The sequence below is a fragment of the Molothrus aeneus genome, chromosome 5, assembly GCF_037042795.1.
Source record: "Molothrus aeneus isolate 106 chromosome 5, BPBGC_Maene_1.0, whole genome shotgun sequence".
In the NCBI taxonomy this organism is placed as follows: Eukaryota; Metazoa; Chordata; class Aves; order Passeriformes; family Icteridae; genus Molothrus; species Molothrus aeneus.
Genome location: NC_089650.1, coordinates 5,756,840 through 5,774,694, shown reverse-complemented (window position 1 = coordinate 5,774,694; position 17,855 = coordinate 5,756,840). Strand labels below are relative to the sequence as shown.

The window sequence follows — 17,855 nt, the reverse complement described above, 5'->3', positions numbered from 1 at the left end:
TTCTCACAGGGTATTTTTCTTACTTTTGTTCAAACTTCACTTTGTTTCAGCTCAAGAAAACAGTCAGAAAGCCACGGTGGCTTTTACCCCCCTTCTTGACGCCCTCATCTCACAGCACAGCACTGAAGTTTTGGCCAGTAGGAAGTTCTTTTCTACCACTGGTTGTGATATTTTTCAGGGTCCTCCATGGCAGGAAGGAAATGATGGATCTGACTCTATGTTCTTAGAAGGCTAATTTATTATTTTATTATATTATATTAAAGAATGCTATACCAAAACTAGACTTAAGAATAGAGAAAGGATATTTACAGAAGGCTTAAGAAGATATTAATAAAAAACTCATGACTGCTTCTACAGTCCTGACACAGCTGGACAGTGATTGGTTATTAAGTTAAAACAATTCACATGAAACCAATGAAACAACCACCTGTTGGATAAACAATCTCCAAACTACATTCCAAAGCAGCAAAACACAGGAGAAGCAAAATGAGATAATTATTGCTTTAGTTTTTCTCTGAGGCTTCTCAGCTACCCAGGAGAAGAAACCCTGGCGAAGGGATTTTTCAGAAAATATGACGGTGACACATGGTGGCAAAGATTTTTCAGGAAAAAAACAAGAAAAAATTGACTGCTATCCATATCTCATTTTCATGGCCTTGGGGTTTTCACTTAAGAAGCAGAGATGGGCAGCAAAGGATTTGATTGCAGAAGGTGTATGGCTTACATGCTATTTGAGGCACCTCCAATTTCCATACCAGAGTAATGGCTCCACAGATACAGTTACGGAGATATTCTTGGCCCTGGTCCTGAATCATCAGCGAGGATTGTGGGCTTACTATTAAAAGAATAAGTGTTTCTTTATAATCAAAACAGATTACTCTAAAGAAAGTGAAAATGACCAGAGCTCCAAGCCAGCCTGTCTTTCCCAGGATACCGATAGCTGGAGAAAAGCAGAGGTCATGGATCATGTTCTGTCACTTCACCCTATTGGTATTTTTCATGTTTCAGGCAGACATCCAAAACTGGATACTTTTCCATAGAGCAAAAGCAGCAGAAACAAAATGGCAATAATAACATGCCCATTATCCATTGTTCCCACACCTACAGTATTGACACTACATCTGGGAATCTGATGTGCACCTTTTCCTTTCTTTTACTCTTTGCCTCCATTAAATCACCAGAATATTTGTATTTCTTCATAGCACAAATGTATTTAGAATACTTTATGATTATCTTAATGTATCTTAAAAAATTTGCTTTACTTTATGGTATTACATTTTGAAAGGGAAGCAATAATGTTTTTCTAGATATGATCTAGGCAGGACCCAAGTACTCTCTACACTGGATCTGTGAGATTTTTGATATGCTGGTATTTCATTTAAAGCAAGCTAACTCTCTTGGACTGTACAAGAAACACCTGTGTAAACCCAGAGAGAAATTTCACCCACAGAAAGTCCATTGTGTAGTCCACTGTCCTGTCAGATGGTGAACAATTTTGTCTGTTGAAACGCGCCTTTTCCTCTTGAAATACGTGATTTTTTTCCACATTTTTGAGACAGGGGCTTAAATTGGGATTCTGATAATAAACTTCTTGATATTGAGTGCTGCACCAAAACTTGAAGTGCATTTGCAACTGTATTGTTAGATGAAATGTAGATAAGAAATGTGTTGTATTTGATTTGTCTTTCATCATCACTCCTGCATGATGCCGTCTTTCACACCACCACACATTCAGGACCTCATTTTATGCCTTCTTTGCAAGGTGATGAGAGGTGAGACAAGCCAACACTTCTGGGCAAGAAGGCCTAGGTTTTCTTTGAAATCCTGTTGCACATCATCAGCTAAAGATGAGAATTAAGGTGGAAGGACAGAAAAGGTTGCTTTCCCTAACATAATCCTTTGGCTTCCTTTGAGAACTGCTGTTTAACTGTTAAGGTGGTTATCTTTGTCTCCTTTCCCAGTGTGTATAAAATGTTTCTGAATTCTATTTGTAAGAGTTTTCTGCTACAGGGAAGGAGTATGGGAAAATGTTCAGCCAAAGTAATAATAGATGGTAGTTATTAAAAACTGAGAAGGTGAGTGCAGAGGAAGAACAGAATGTGTTGTTCTTACCCTGTAAGCTGCAGTTTGGTACCAGCACAGTTGTTTACAGGGCGGTGTGTGTGTCTTGACTTGCTGTTCCACCAACAGACATGTAGCCCAGACAGAAATATTTATTACTGCTTTTCAGAGCTGCACACTGGTACAGCATTTATGGTATGCTCAAATCTTTGTAGAGGAAGGAATCTTCTAAGTTTTGCAGGATAATAATGTGATTCATTTGGGTTTTTTCAGACAAGAAGCCCTTCTTGCTGCCATTAGTGAAAAAGATGCCAATATTGCTCTGCTAGAGCTTTCATCCTCTAAGAAGAAGACTCAGGATGAAGTGGCTGCACTGAAACGGGAGAAGGACCGTCTTGTGCAACAGCTCAAGCAGCAGGTGGGTACAGGAGGGCTGGGAAAAATCCACTTAATAATCTGGTGTGGGACTATTATCTTGATTTATGGAACTAATAATGTATACTCCTGTCATATGTTAGGATGGAAATTGCATAAATAACAATTTCAAACTAGCTACTGGACTCAGCATTTAGGGAAGTTTCTTTGTGTCAGTGCCTGAGTAGTAAATGTGTGATAGGATGTAAAGGAAGTTGTGAATGAAGAAGACATTGGTTATTATCCTATACAGGCACAAATAGTCACAGATTCAGGGAATAGTAGTGATATCTCTCCTGGGGGTTTGTATTTGCCTTTTTGGGGAAGAAGCCTGTTTGGAAGAATAGGCTGTAGAGCTCAAATATGGACGTTACACCACGCAGTCTCTCCTGTGATTTCTGATTGCAACTGGAGCAGCATGTGTCAGCTTCTAGAATGGACTCTGGGAGGTCTTGTGCTCATGAGGAGATTGGTCCCTTCCTATTTCTGGCCTCTCCCATTTCTAAGATCTTTCTGTGTTGGCATAACAATTAGAAAAAGTGTGTTTCTGTTAAAGCATTTAACATTATGTTCCAGTACTGAATGTAATGTGAAAAGTACATTGCCAGTAAAACACAGAGGAAGCAAAAGGCATCCCTGGCAATAAGAGATTTAGGATCTGAAAAAAATCTGTGTAGATTTTTCACTTCAGCACTTCTGGTAGGTTTTCCTGAGTTATTCCCTTGCCACATTCCTCTTAATAGCACATATGCTGCTGCCAATCCAGTATCAACTTCTTCAGTGCCACCATTTCCATCTTCATAAAGTTTTATGTGCAACATTTCATCTGTCAACCAGATGATTTCTGTTCTTGTCAGAGAATGTAAGACAAAACCAGGTCAGCATTGTGATAAGGGATTTCTGTGCTTCTTCCTTAGCAAACACAACTATGTTATTGGCCATGGTTTTTTAAGATAGTTATTTATGGTTTCATTTAAGAACAGTACTTTTGGGGGGTTTTATGTACCAGCTTCAGAAATGAGCAAGAAGTATATATTTCAGTCTTGTATTATTTACTTTTGAGCAACAGCTGTAATTACTGTCACTGGTCAGCTAGATCATCTGCTAAAACAGGAACCAGAACTGGTCACAGCAATGATAAGTACTTGTTTTGTTCATGTAATTGTTGATGCAGCAGCTGTAATTTATGGTACTACTCATTCCAAGAGAAATTAACACCACTTCTTGGTTCTTGTTGTCCTAAGCTTAAATTAGGTGCTTTCATGCCCCTTGCCCTTCCCAGTTTCCTCCTGGTTATCTTTTGCGAGTAGCTGGAACAACCTGTAATATTTTGTGGTGAGTTTTTTTTCTGCTGAAAATCTGTGAATACTTAATTAACATATTAACATTGGGCCTATCTGTAATGACTTAGGTTTCAGGTAAATAATTATTAAAACATTGTAGTTCCTATTGTTATCTTTCAGTGCTGGTAAGTCTTACAGTATCATAAACTCTTCCTAAAAAGACATTTCCCTTAAAGATACCGGTTCTACAGTGCTTTTCTGTGTATTTGTGGGATACTTAATTTCCCAAATAAATGAAAATTAAAAGGAGATTAATTTGAAATTGTTCTTGGTATGTAGTGAGACGCATTATGATTTGAGGTTGGAGCAATAGTCCTTTTTCAAACAATTCATTGGACTGTTGAAATGCCAGGAAGATTCTGGTTCCAAAACTGCAGTCAGCTATAAAGACTTGTCACTGTTTAAGGTTGTTTAAGATTTTAATCTTAAAAATAATGAAGAAAGCAGAAAGTAATCTCCTCAACACATCTGTGCTATGGATAGTATAAATAAAAGGTTTATGTGTAGTATAAAATCACAGGTATTCTCCAGTACATCCACAATCCCCAAGGCAGAATGAATGTTTACATATAAACAATCTAAACTACATTTAAAATATACCTGAGAAATATTTATGTGACCACACAGAGATTTGACACATCCTCCCTAAATTCTATCCCATGTTTTAAGGATGTGTCATCTTATATCCATTTTTTTTTATGTGCAGCTTTCAACACATTGATAGAAAAACTCCTCATTGCTTATTATAGGAGAGTATTACTCACCACCTCTATGAGCTGCAGAGAATCTAAAATTCCATTTTTTTTTTCAGTGCCAGTAGTTTTGGTGTGTACTTTTTCTGAATAAATTCAAATCACACCAACTTTGACAGCTCCAGAAATAGGAGATGGGTCAGAAGAGATGGCTGTGAGATTTTACAAGATCTTCATTACTGATGTAGTCAAGGGAAATCTCATTTTTCCACATGCTTTGCAAATATTCTGTATACTTGGCCCTTGCACTCCTCTTCAGTTGTTCCAGGTCACCAGCCTCATATTTTCCAACAAAACAACTATGCTGCTTCCTCAGTTTAAACCTTCTCCACATGGACCCTTTTCTGCAGAACAAGGGTCCATCTGTGTTTGCCAGCTCCACAGAACCATGTCACCTTTCAGGAACTTCCTAGAAGTTCAGCTGTAATTCTTAAATTCACAGTAGAAATTGTAAATGAAAAGTCTTTCAGACTTGCAGATGTGTTGAACACAGCTGTTCAAGGAAGGCAAATGATGCCACAAATCAAGATATTCTGGGAGATTTTGAACAGCAAAAAACCCAGAAAGTTTATTCAACCCTTCAGATTCAGAGCTGGGATCCTGACCCCAGTCATTCGTGTTTCAGAGCTGTTGAGGTCCCTGATAAGTATTTGGTATTTCAGTCCTAGGAAACGCTTAGGCTTTGTGGTGGGAAAGCAGCTCTTTCAGTTGGTGGTCAGACAGAGCTGAGTAAAAGATTCCCATTTCCACGTGCGTGGGATGCTCACAGAAATGCTGAGCAATGAGGGAAGGGCTGGTTTGTGGGAAGAGCTGTGCAAGCTGTGCTACCAGCATGGCTGGGAAGAGCTTCTGACAGGGTGCTTTAGGAAAGCAGTGCCCTGGCCATGCTGCAATAGTGAGTGTCAACGGATCCAAGTGTGTAGGATGGGATTTGGATCAGGATTTTCATTGCTTCTGCTGGTTACCATTGCCTGACTTGCTGTTAATTGACCTTTCTTAGAGTGTAGAAAGGTGCAACACTCACAAAACAAAAACTTGTTCCAACAATTGCCTGTGATTTTTATTTATTTAAAAGTATCAGTGAAGACACATAGGTTGATCAAGGGAATGGTATCCAGAATCTGGAGGGCTCTGCTGTCATTCCTTGTGCTCTGTCCTTTCCCAGCACTGGTCACTCACACAAGAATGGTGCTGCTGCACAAGAGAGGCGAGGAGTCCTGCCAAAGACATTTTGCTTCTTTAATTTTTCTAAGTATGTGCATTAAAGTTAGGATGAAGAGAAGCATTTTGGAAAGAGGATATGGCATCAATGTTGTTTTAATTTAGAGTTTCTAGGCTCTGAATTGCAGGAATGTGCCTCAGTACAGAGCCCATTTCCTAATGAGGCGCTCAGCATTGCCCAGGCTCTCCAGTAAATGCAGCTGCCTGTTTCATATTGCTTGTCAGTTTGGATGAGGGATTTCCTCTGTCATCAGACAGGCAGGGCCATTGCAGGGCGAGGGTCACCAGCTAATGTGGTCCCAATTTATTCCTCCTAGGGCACTGTGTCTCTGTGGGTAGCTGAGGCAGAGGCAGTGCCTGGGAGGCTGCTCTGGAGGGGCTGGGCTGATGCAAGAGCTGGAGTTGTGTAACCAGATCCAGATGTGGTGTGGAGAGGGCCCTGCTGGGTGTCACACGGGGCTGACAGGGACCCAGGGAGCTGTGGCCTGCTTGGTGGAGCACAGACACTGCTCAGCTGCTAAGATACAGCCTGCTTGCCAGTTATCCCTTTCCTCGTCAAGCTGAGTTTTAATATCAGCTTCTATTGATCGGAACAGAGCAAAGCACCACCCCACAGTTTCAGTGGTAAAGGGAAGGGATATCTGAAGGGGCTGAGGTTTTCCTGTCTGTGGGCTTTGAGTCTTAAACAGCTGGGATTTTCTGCTAGGAGCTGTTTGTAGCAAAGACTGCCATGTTTTGTATTTGTACAGTGTGTAGCAGAGTGGGTGCTTGACTTGAACAGCATCTCTGTCACTGCCATGCCATAAATGTGAAGTAATGAGTGTTAAAATTTTTAGGATGCTCTGAACAGTGTTAGTATTTTCTGACAGCTTGGAGTATTATTCAGATTAATTGTTTGTAAATAGCCATATTCACTTGTATTATTATATAATGTTTCATAATTATTATTATTATAGCAGAAGTTAGATGACAGGAACTCAACATTTTCATTTGAAATCATATGACTTCAGGTTAGATTAATATTACTAATGTTTTATTATGCTGCCCATGCCTAAATCAAAGTTATTTTCAGATCAGCTCCTCAGTCTTTTAAGAATATGTTGAGTTTTCCTTCTATACTTCAGCATGCTCAGAGAACCACCCAGCTTAAGCTTTCTCCATGTGTTTCATAAATACACATTTTCTTCTGTCATGCAAACTGTTAATGAAAAATAGTGAATAATATGGGATCAGGAGTGAGCTCTCTGCAACTGAGTTGATTCATCCAGTTACACCTGAAATCTGTTCCTAAAGACTTTAAGTGAAGGAAACCTTCAATCCTGGGAAGTCTTTTTTATACTTTATCTGGTTTTGTTATTATATGTAATGTCCCTTACTGCAATTTAAGCTGATGACTATTTTTTTCTGTTAGGGAGATAGAAAAAAAATATTTACTCCCTGTAATGTTCTTGCCATAGACACACAAAAGGAGCTCCTTTCTATTTTAATAAAGGGAGATGAGAAGCCCCATGCTATTGTAAGTGTGGGTTTTGTAGTCAGCCTTGCCATTCAGAGGAATCTTTGTTGTTTCCTTCTGCTTCCATATCCTCATCAATGTTGTGCCTTCCTCTGTGGGCCAGCATGAATTTGAGGGGCTGTTATTTGACATTCCCACTAATGGAGAGGAATTACTTGGCAATGGTCAAATAGCTAATAATTGACTAGTAATAATGGTATTTATGCAATATTAAATGTACATTTAATCTACACAAGCAAGTGCCAGAGCTGTTTTTTCTGTGCTGCTTTGTGCCTCTTCCCTGTAAGATTTTGACTGGTTTTCTTTATGAGGCCAAGTTACTGCAAAGACTGGTTTCCCAAGTAAATGTGGTTCATGGGATCATGAAGATTCCAGAGTAGCTTCTCACACCAAAAATCATATATTTTTCCACTGTTACTTGTTTCCCTGGAAACCCTGCACACTGACACCTGACACTCCTCTGCTGTGAACTTTTCCAAACTCAAGTTCCACTGGCTGGAGTCATTTCTGTTTATAACAAGAGAATGTAAAACAGGTCAAAGGAGACTGACAGGCAGATGTTTTCCTCTTGCTGCTGTGGAGCTGTATCAGCATGACCACACTTCTGGCAGCTTTAGTTACCACCCTGCCCAATGAAATAATACAGATTGTGAGGGTTTGCAGTCAGTCTTTGCTTTACCTTAGCTGCCCTGGTTTGAAACCGTGTCTGATGAGAGTGATTACCCTGTTAGCAAGGGAATTTCTCCTTCAGGTGACATGGATACAATCACTGCAGATAATTGCTAAATGTGGTGCTGTGTTGTGACAGAACTCCTGTTGTTCTCTGAAAGGTTCCAGCAATCTGGAGTTCCCTGAGGGGAGGCATCTCTCAAACCAAACTTCCTTCTAAACTGTTGGAAGGGAGCTTAGGAAGTCTAAGAATATGTATGTAAGTTGTCTGAGTGTGGTGGTGGTGGCTTCTTTATAGCTGAGGAAGAAAAATTAATATTTTAAATGAGTGATGAGATTCAGGGCACTTGGATCCATCTGTGTTTATTGATCTCCTTACCAGTACCCATGTACTTGCACTGGCAAGAGTGCAAATAGATCTAAAAGTGGGGACAGAAAATTTTTGTGATAAGAGAGTTAAGAACAGGCAGAGGAGTTTGAATGTGCTGTGCCAGAGATTTCTTTATGAACTGGGCAGAACAGAAGGTACTCTGAGTTCTGGCTCTCTCTGAATGCCAGGTTAACCAATTTGAAGCAGGAACAAACAGATCAATGTACTTTGACAGAAATTTTTCAAGGACTAGTGAAGCATTTCAATAACTATGGTCACCTGCAGTGGACTTGTTACATATGCAGTGCACTCTCCGCCTCATGGTCTGTAGAGTCAAAGTAAAGTCACCTTTCTTCAGGTTCTTGTACCACCAGTGTCTGGATGGTCACTTGAAGCTTTTCAGTTACTGGTTTTAATATACAAAGGTGCCAAAATATGTAGTTTTTATAGTATATTCTTAGCTGTGCTGCCAGTGTAGCTGGCATGTGAGCAGGCAGAAGTGAGCAAAATCACTCTGTACACTTCCTATTCAGGAAGCTGTCGGACTAGAAACAGAAGAAACTTCTGGCTAAGTGAATATATATCCACTAATTGGCTCTCATCAGGCATTGCCAGCTGTCAAATTTAAGCATCGTGGCTTTTGTTGAAGGCCTGTAATGCACCCAGATTATCAATCACAGCTCTGCTTGTTCTGCCAGGCTTTGCTCCTCAGTAATTGTTTCTGTCGAGGGGGGAGTCTCTGCCAGGAGCAGACCCCAGCACCCTGACAGAGGCTTTGTCATGCCCTTGAGCACAGCACTTGGGGCCCTCACAGATTAAAAGAAAGCACCTTCTCCCTGCCATGTGTTCCAGACTTTTTTCCCATCATTTTTAATCATCTATTAGCACAGTAACAGCACTCAGTGCAGCATCAGCAGTCTTTTCTGGGGCAGCATTTCATCTCTCCCTGCTATTTCTTAACTTCTTTCTCCTCTCCCTCCTTTACCTTCACCCTTTGCCTCCTGCATGACTAAATAAAAATGTATGTTCAGGGGAGCCCTGGCTGGGGCTGGCTCTGTAGTGCCAGGGAAGGGAGCTGCCTGCTGGATCCATGGGAGTGCCTCTTCTTGTGCCTGTTGGAACTGCTGCAAGCAGCCCTGGCTGCTTTTTGCTTGTGCCTTCAGCCTTGCCACAGCCTGGAGGTTTTAGGGTGTAGCTGTGTAGGGTTGCTGGAAGAGGAACGTGCTTTGCCTCACTGAGAGGGCTTTAAGATTTATAGAGGTATTGAGGAACCCAGATGACAGTACAGTACTTGGTTCCTTTTCTTTCTAGACATTTGTAATATTTTTTAAATACTGTAAGGACTAATATTTCCGAAGTTTGAACTCAGATTTCAACAACTTGTTTCAATCCGTTAGAAATATTCCTCCAATTATTGAATATATGAAGATTTTCATAGTCTAGTTTTAGAACTTTTTAACTGACTAAACATTCACGCAAATAAATTTAAATTAATTGGATAATTGCCAACAGCATTTAGTGCCACATATACACCAGTTCTCATTCAGGGCTTATGAACTCCTGTAGGAAGTTATTTAAGCAATGTGGCCTCTCTCTAGAAAATCAGGATTGCTGGACAAGTCTAGGTTAGCAGTTGAGAGACTCTGTATCCCATTCCTGTGACCAACTTGATGGTGTTGGATATGAAGAAAGATTGTTAGGGCTCCCCTGGGAGAACCAGGCTTGTTAGCGCTATTAAAGAGGTGAGAATGCTCACTGAGCTTGGGCTTGCTCAGAAGACTGCACTGGAAGATCTAATTTGGCCTTGAAAAATAATCATTCCCTGGTCTGTGAATAGTACTGCTGGACCTTGGTGCAGTGTAAAAACAGTCTCTGTCATTTGACATCACAGTTGTACCACACAGTGGTTTCCTGTGGTTATTGTGGCCCAAACCACTGGTCTGATACACAATGGTTTTCAGTTAAATAAAGAGAATATATTAGAACAGCTCTCTATGATACATACATTCAACAGAGTATTTTTGGAATTCATTCTGGTCTCTTTGCTACAAATATTGTGTTGGACATAGTTAGTTCCTGACAATATTTGTCTTAGCTGAAGAGTCATGAGATAGGTGCAAAATCTCAGACAGTCATTTAGAGCAGCTCAGGGTTGCCCATGGTTGTTCATTCAAGGAATACAATTATGGGTACATCTTCTTTTGCTTAACTCCCATGGTTTGTGGGGTAGCTGGGAAGGACCCATGCATGACTGCTCCTGATTGTCTTGCAGTGGCAGGATGTGCCTCAGGGGTAAAATATTTGAGACTTTCCAACCATTGGTCCTTGTGGCGGGGCTGGTTTGGCATCAGTCTTGGTATTTGAATTGATCATGTCTGAAGGATGACCAGAAAATAGAGTGAGTTTATGATTACATTTAAATTGTATCTTTTTGACCCATTGTTTAGGGAACTCTGAAGTGTTGGTGACAGGAGAATTCCACTTAAACATATAAAAAGTCTTGACGAGATAAATCCACAAATAGATTTTCTTTTGTGAAGAAACAAGTTTCACACTGAAATTTCAGATTCAGGAAGATTTTGAATTACTTGCTTGAAGATTTTGAATCTTGGTGAAGATGGGTGTGTATGCATCCTTACAGTTATTTCATTGATTGGATGCAGATTTTTCTGTACTAAATTATTCCTGTTCATCTGGGCTGTTTTACCTGACAGTGACAATTGTCTAGGAGACACATGTGTCCCTTTACCAAATATCCATTCAAAATGTGCTAACTTGGTACATTATGCTTATCTCTTGCTGTATATAAAGATATTATTCCTCAGGGAACACACAACACATGGAACAGTTTCATATTAAACCTGTGTAGTAAAACTTAATCTGTGGCTACTTATCTTTGGATGAAAAGCCTAACAAAGCTGTGACATTACCAACTATCATATATAAAAACCAATTCACACATTGATAGTCAGTTAAAAAGTAGTGGCAGAAAGCTGAAAGGCATTTTTCCAGCTTTAGTATTGGTTTTAATTTGTGTAAGACCTGTAACTGGTGAGGTGATAGATGATTCAAGGTGTTTTCCAAAAACATGTAAGGAGAAGGTGAAGTCAGAGATATGAGGTGACTGATTGGGTTCATACACTAAATATGTAGAAGGTTTCAAGTAGATTACAGATTAGCAGTTGTATGACTTAATGTGTTAGTGATGTGTTCTTTACTTGAAGGAGGAATGAATGATGGGAAGAATTGTACACCCAGAATATGTAATGAAAATTAATGATCTATAAGATAGAATATATTGCATATTTGTGATTTTGCTGTGTTATTTTGGGAGTAACATAATAAATCACTGCTTTTTTTTTGCTTGAAAAGAGAGAAATGCATAGTCTGCAAAAGAGAATTTTAATCACCATCACCTTAAAAATTGATAATGGAAACAATTTAGTCTTAACTGCATGGAACGAACTTCAGTAAACAATGAACTGTTGATGAACAGTGATATCAGGTATTTTTGAGCTTATGCACTGAAATATCTCTCAGTCTACAGATTTTTTTCTCATCTACTGTATTAAGCTCATTAAATTTTGAAAATAATTTCCTTTTTTGAAACTGTCTGATTGCGCCTAGTCCAGTACACCATATCTCAGGCAAATTAATAGGTAAGGCAGGGGAGAATAGAGGTTTCATCTTGCAGTTGGAAATCTTAGATGCTGTCAGTTAGGAGTAGTTTCTTGATAATAAACCTTCATTAATTTACATACCATGTTGTGGAAATTGCAGGTTTGTCAAAATGAGACACAGATTTATGAAATTGGGCATCAGTTACTTGTGATAGCTTCTGCAAATGGACAGGTGCTGGTAGCTGCAGATTCCCCTCAGTTCTGTTAAATTCATGGTGCTATATTCTGAAGAATCCAAGCCTTAAAAAATTACTCTTCATGTTTAGGTGCAGAACAAGGTGATGCATTTACTCCTTCATAAGTACATGCTGTTTTCTACAGCCCCTTTTTAAGATGAAGAAATACAACCAAAGAAAAGGTGCACAGATTTAACCTAGAGGTCACGTGTTTGCCACTTGGGATTTGTGAATGCAGGGAGGGGATGGAGATTTTTCTGCTGTCTCCTAACTCTGAGGGGTCTGGAAACAGCTGCCAGGAGGTACAAGATGAGAAAGTTGATACTGATGGAGATTGTGCTTCCAGCCCCTCCCTGAATGGCAGTCTGGAGACAATGCTGTCAAACATGAGTTAGTGATTTTGGCAGATCCTCTTTAGGGCTGTTGTGTTCAGCTGTCCCTGAACAGACCTGTATGGAACACAAAATAAAGGCACAGTTTCTGTGTGCCTTATTTTGCCTTGAATATGTTGCCAAAGGTTTTTGAGTCTTTGCAGTAGCAAGAAGTGCTTTTAGGGATTAGTCCAAGATTTTGCATGAAGACAAAATAAGTCTGAAACTCAGCTATCAAAAGATTGCTGTCTGATTTTACTTGGCATAACCAAACATTTATCATGTGGATATAAGAAAAATTTGCTGATTATGTACCCTCAATTTCAAATACAAGTCATTTACCTTTGCAATTACATGTTGTAGAATTTTGGATTATCAATAGTATAGGTGAATGTTATTCTCTCAACTTTTGTAAAGCTTTACTTCCCAAATACATGTGACTATATATGTATATAAACTCTCATCCCAGAACTGTTGCCTGGAGGAAGCAGTGGTCTTTTATGTTGAATACAGCCCTGGTTAAGGGGTAATCATTTTATTAGAGCTTTTGTTCTCTTTATTTGAGTACAATCTTACAGTCACAGAACCCATTCCTTTGTTCTCTTTCTGTTTGTTTACCACCACTGCCTCTCTGTCTTAGTGTGAATACAAATATTTCCTGTAGTTGAGTAAACAAAAAATAAATGGAGGTCTCACAGCTAACTCCAGGCAGGATTTGAACAACCTAGGTATCTCTTGTTTTTACAGTGGAGTTTTGTTTGGAGTGGGAAACTTAACATTTTTAAACATTCTGTTTCACCACTGTACCACTCTTAATCCTTTTAATAGTCCAGAAGTTGTTCTTCTCACTGTTGTCATCTTAACATGAAAGATGGCCATAATTTATGACACCAAGGCAGTGTGATCTCCATCTCCTAAACACCAGTAGATGCAGCCTTGGCTTTGCCTCCTTTATTTCAGCTAGCAACCCAAACCTTTGCCAACTGCTGACAGTAATGGTGCTGAAAAAAGAATAAAAGCAATATAGTGATGCTTAAGAACACACACACTCACAGGTTGTTTAAAACTTGGAAGCCTGCAGGAGTTTATTTGTTCTCTGTAAGTATTAAGGACTGTACCTTCTCATTTTAGTTTTTCCCTGATTTTTTTTTCCTAAAGGGAAACATATTTACTTATATACACAGATCTTCAATCATCTTTCAAGTGTCTTTTCTATCTCATATAGAGGCATGCAAGATGTGTGTTCTTCTGCACTAAAAAATGAGAAATTCACAGATTTGGTGGGAAGGATCCACCTTCCTAGACTAGGAAGTGCAGACTAAGACTAATTCCTTATTTTCATCACTATCAGATCGCAAAAAGATTTTTCTCTTCCTCCCCTTTCCTGATTACCAAAACCACCTAATCCTTTGCCACTGTCTGCCAGAAAGCTGGTTTGTGATATAAAAAGGCTTTAAAAATATGAAGGCTTCCTTGTTTCCTCCTAGGTCTTCTAATTGCAAATCAATCAGTCAAGGTTGCTCTTGTCCTTCTATTCATCCTTTTCTATTTCTTCCTCTGCTTTGTCAGGGCTCTTTAACAAGTGGAATCACCTATCTAAAGTTTAATGACTTAGCAGTAAAAGGATTGTTAAGAAAAACTCACCAGAGGTAGGACTGGCTTTTTTCTCATCTTGTCCCCACAGATCTTTTTCTTTTAGTGGTCCTGCAGCAGAGAGAATTCTCTGAGATTTTTTTTCTAAGCTTTACAGAGTGCTTTATGGTGCCCATTGGGTGGGCCTTTACTCATATGTAATGGCATCATATAATGTAAATCACAGAAAGGCAACAGATTAGGAATAGAGCAGGCAAAGACAGGAATACTGGAATGAAAACACCTTAGAGAAATTCATCTGGCCAAACTGGCACATCTCTACACATAGTGTGCCATGAGTTTTGTAGAGAATTAAGAGAATTTCTTTCCTTGGTGAGAATAATTTTGGCACAAATACAGCAGAGAAACTGAATGTTTTTTCAGTCTCTCCAGCTTAGTACCTAAGCTTTGATGCAGATTTAATAGGAAAAATCAACCTCTACTGGAACAGTAAGCAAAAAAAAAAAGAAAAGTGTTGGTTTATTGTGGTTCTCCTTGGCAGTGTGCTGTGTGCAAGAGCAGAGGAAGGGACAGGAGTCATCTGCCCAGCTCTGCAGTGCACATGTGCTGCTGTGTGCTGGGGCAGGAATCCTTTCTCTGTGCTCCAGACAGAGGGACAGTGAGGATGGACAGGAATCCTGGGTGTGCAGACCACACGCACGCATAGTGTGGACAGACAGGAATGTGATGTCTGTGTGTTTGTGGGGCTCTTGAGGCAGGACACTTCTAGGTGGATGTCAAAGCTAATAACTGGCCATACAGAAAAAAATTCTTAACTTTCATTTAGTTTGGGGTAGCAAAGCTCTGGTGGTTGTCAAAGGAAATGCCCTTTCAACTCTTCCCTCAAGCAGTTACCATGCAGGATTTTGATGGATTCAAAGATGAAAGCAAGGCACAAAAAGAATAATACTGGGTTTCTTTTTCTTTTATATGCAACAGCTTTTAAAATTAATTTCAGAACAAGCACAAATAGTCTTGAGGTTTCTTTGTGTGTGTTTTTTTAAAGTTGCTATCAACACTGTTTATATCATGTAGACACAGATCCATTCATGTATACACCCAGAGCTGGGTTCTGGGCAGTCACAGACAGTCTGTGCTGAGATGATACTGAGCAGCTCACATCACTTTAGCATCTAGGAATTTGTATCTGTACATAACTCCTTTTTTTGCCAAGAGCAGCATGTATAGCGGGGAGGGGGGTTTGCTATTAACAACTCTTTGAAGCTGCAGGCAAATGCAGTCGAAGTGGTGAGTCACAGAACAATAGAAATATGGAACAATAAAAGGTCTGTGGTCAAAACACTGGCATATACTTTCCAAAATTAAAACTTGCTGGATAAAAGAATGCTTTTACTATATTTATTGTAACAACACAGTCACAACACACAAAGATTGGAAGACTTCCAAATCACTTCAGCTAGGAAAGGTGTATGTGGACACACATGAGCAGATGGCCTAAAAGGTATTTTGTTGAGCCAGGGGATCATGGCTAGTTTTTAAGGTTTTGCAGTAGGATGCATCTTGTATGGAAATTCTTATAATGAGATTTTGCCAGTCAGGGTTCATAGATACCACTGGACTGAGAAACTTTCTTGTTTCAGAGCAGGAGAAAGACTGAGACAAAAGCAGAGTAACTGAAGTGGTTGTCTTATTCAGCTTTGTGAAGCTGAGCATATGCAAGTGGATTTATTTTGGAAAGGAGAATCAAATAGAATAACAAAGGAAAGGGGGACAGAGGAAGGTAGTTGAGGGTAAGATGAGCAGGGTGTGGAGTGAAGCAGAAGTGAAAAGGGAAGGAGAAATTTCAGGCAAATAGTCATAACAAAACAGGAGTCCCATCAATGATGTCAAGCAAAGCTTGTTCTGTATTTGATAGCAATATTTGCCTGTTCTAAAGGATATAACATAGGTAATTTAGGGGGTTTGCCTTCAGATTTCATACAGATTTTGTAAGGCTAACCTTACCTGTAGTGCTTTATGTCAATGCTTAAATTGCATAAGTTTAAAGTAACCACAAGATCAATGAAATGCTGATATCTATTTCAACCTTAGCATAACCTGAGATACCTTTTAGATTTTGTTTTGTAAAAGATGTTACCAGCCTATCAAAGTTTTTAGGAAGAGTTTATGCTCCAAAATACATTTCAACTTGTTTCTCTCATCCTTTTTTGTCTTTGCTTTTCTATTATTCTGTAAAACATAAAATTAATTTTTTAGTTTGGACCCACAAATACACAGTGAGAGGGGAAAAACGAGCAAGGGGGAAAGTACAATGAGAAGTTTTCAACAGTTTGATTAATGAGGACTGTGGCAAAGACTGGTATTTCCTTTTGTGTTGTTATAGAAGTGGATTCCACTTTTTTTCTTGAAATGAGTTGTCTTTGGTAGTAAATATCAAAGTAGATTAAACAGACAACAAACTGCATCTATTAAACATTCAGCAGACACATGAGCTGATCATGAGGGGCTTGCTTGCTGCTGATCACTTGAGAATTTGTAGCAGGTCAGTCTCCCAGAATGCAAAAGAAAGGCATGTACCAACAAAATTCCACTTCTGTGTAGGATTTAGTGCAAGGATATCTTGAGAGTCTACATCCAGACTCTTACAATTCCAACAAAATGCATTCATTTGGACTCCAAAGAAGAAAAGCTTGAATGACAGTGCCATCCATCTGCTTAGCTGAGCTGTAGTTCCTACCCAGTAACTTCTCAATTTATTGACCATATTCAACCCAATTTGACAGAGGAAAAGAAGTCTTAAAGATTTTGTAGATTTATAGGAACTTAATTAACATGCACAGCTGGGTAGAGGCAAAAAGAGCCCAAAGTGGAGCTCCCACACAGGGGAAGGCAAGGAGAATTGAGCTGTGCTGTGTTTTGTTTGGCTCTAGCACACACATATGGCTGGCCATTCAGGCTTTCACTCTGGTCCCAGCTGAATCTTGCCTGGAGACACCATGGGGGAGGCAGGCTGCAGAAGGAGATTGTTACAAGGGTTGAAGGCCATGCTTAGAAGATGGAGAATACGAATCCAAAGCACTCAGATCTCATCAGTCAATATAGAAGGGTAGTAAAGTGGACTCACATGCTCTTCAAGGGTAGCCGTGCTGTCTGCAAAATAAATTGCTTCTTTACTCATTAAAGAAGCAGTGAAGACCTCACAATAGTCTGAGAGGGGATGTAGCAGCACAATTTAACCAAAAAAGCCCAGTTGTTAAGCTAATTAAATCAATTAGTCTTTTCTGTTTTAAGGGTATGTGGCAGCAAAAGATATTGATCTTATATTCTCTTCTGCAGCAAGACCTTTCTCTTCCATGGTGTCGAATCAGGATGAAATTTGCCCTAACAAACTGCACCACAGGGCAGGCTCATAACCCAAAAATACCTGTTTCTTTTAAACCTAGAGGTTTATCTGCTCAAAACTCTAATGTGAACATAACCAGTTCTCATACTTTACCTTAGGAATTAAAATAACAGCTCATTTTGTTTGGGTGAGAGATCCAGGATTCTTTGGGGATGTTGTTGTGGGTTACCATTTGTCCTGCTGATGCTGCCTGAATGTAGTTTCTTGATGCACAGCCCACCCGTTCTCTAAAAATTAGTTTTACTCTATGGTTGTAAATGCAGCACTCCCTCAGACATCTTTGAGA

At 39.5% G+C, this 17,855-nt stretch overlaps 1 protein-coding gene across 5 annotated transcripts in view; it reads left to right on the top strand.

Annotated features, from left to right (window-relative positions):
* Window positions 1–17,855, top strand: part of ERC1 (ELKS/RAB6-interacting/CAST family member 1) — a 267,709-nt gene that overhangs the window by 208,257 nt on the left and 41,597 nt on the right. For all 5 annotated transcript variants that reach the window (XM_066549637.1, XM_066549639.1, XM_066549641.1 and 2 more), the window contains one exon: window positions 2,335–2,479. In XM_066549637.1, coding sequence (XP_066405734.1) covers window positions 2,335–2,479 — 145 coding nt within the window. The remainder of the gene's footprint in view (window positions 1–2,334; window positions 2,480–17,855) is intronic.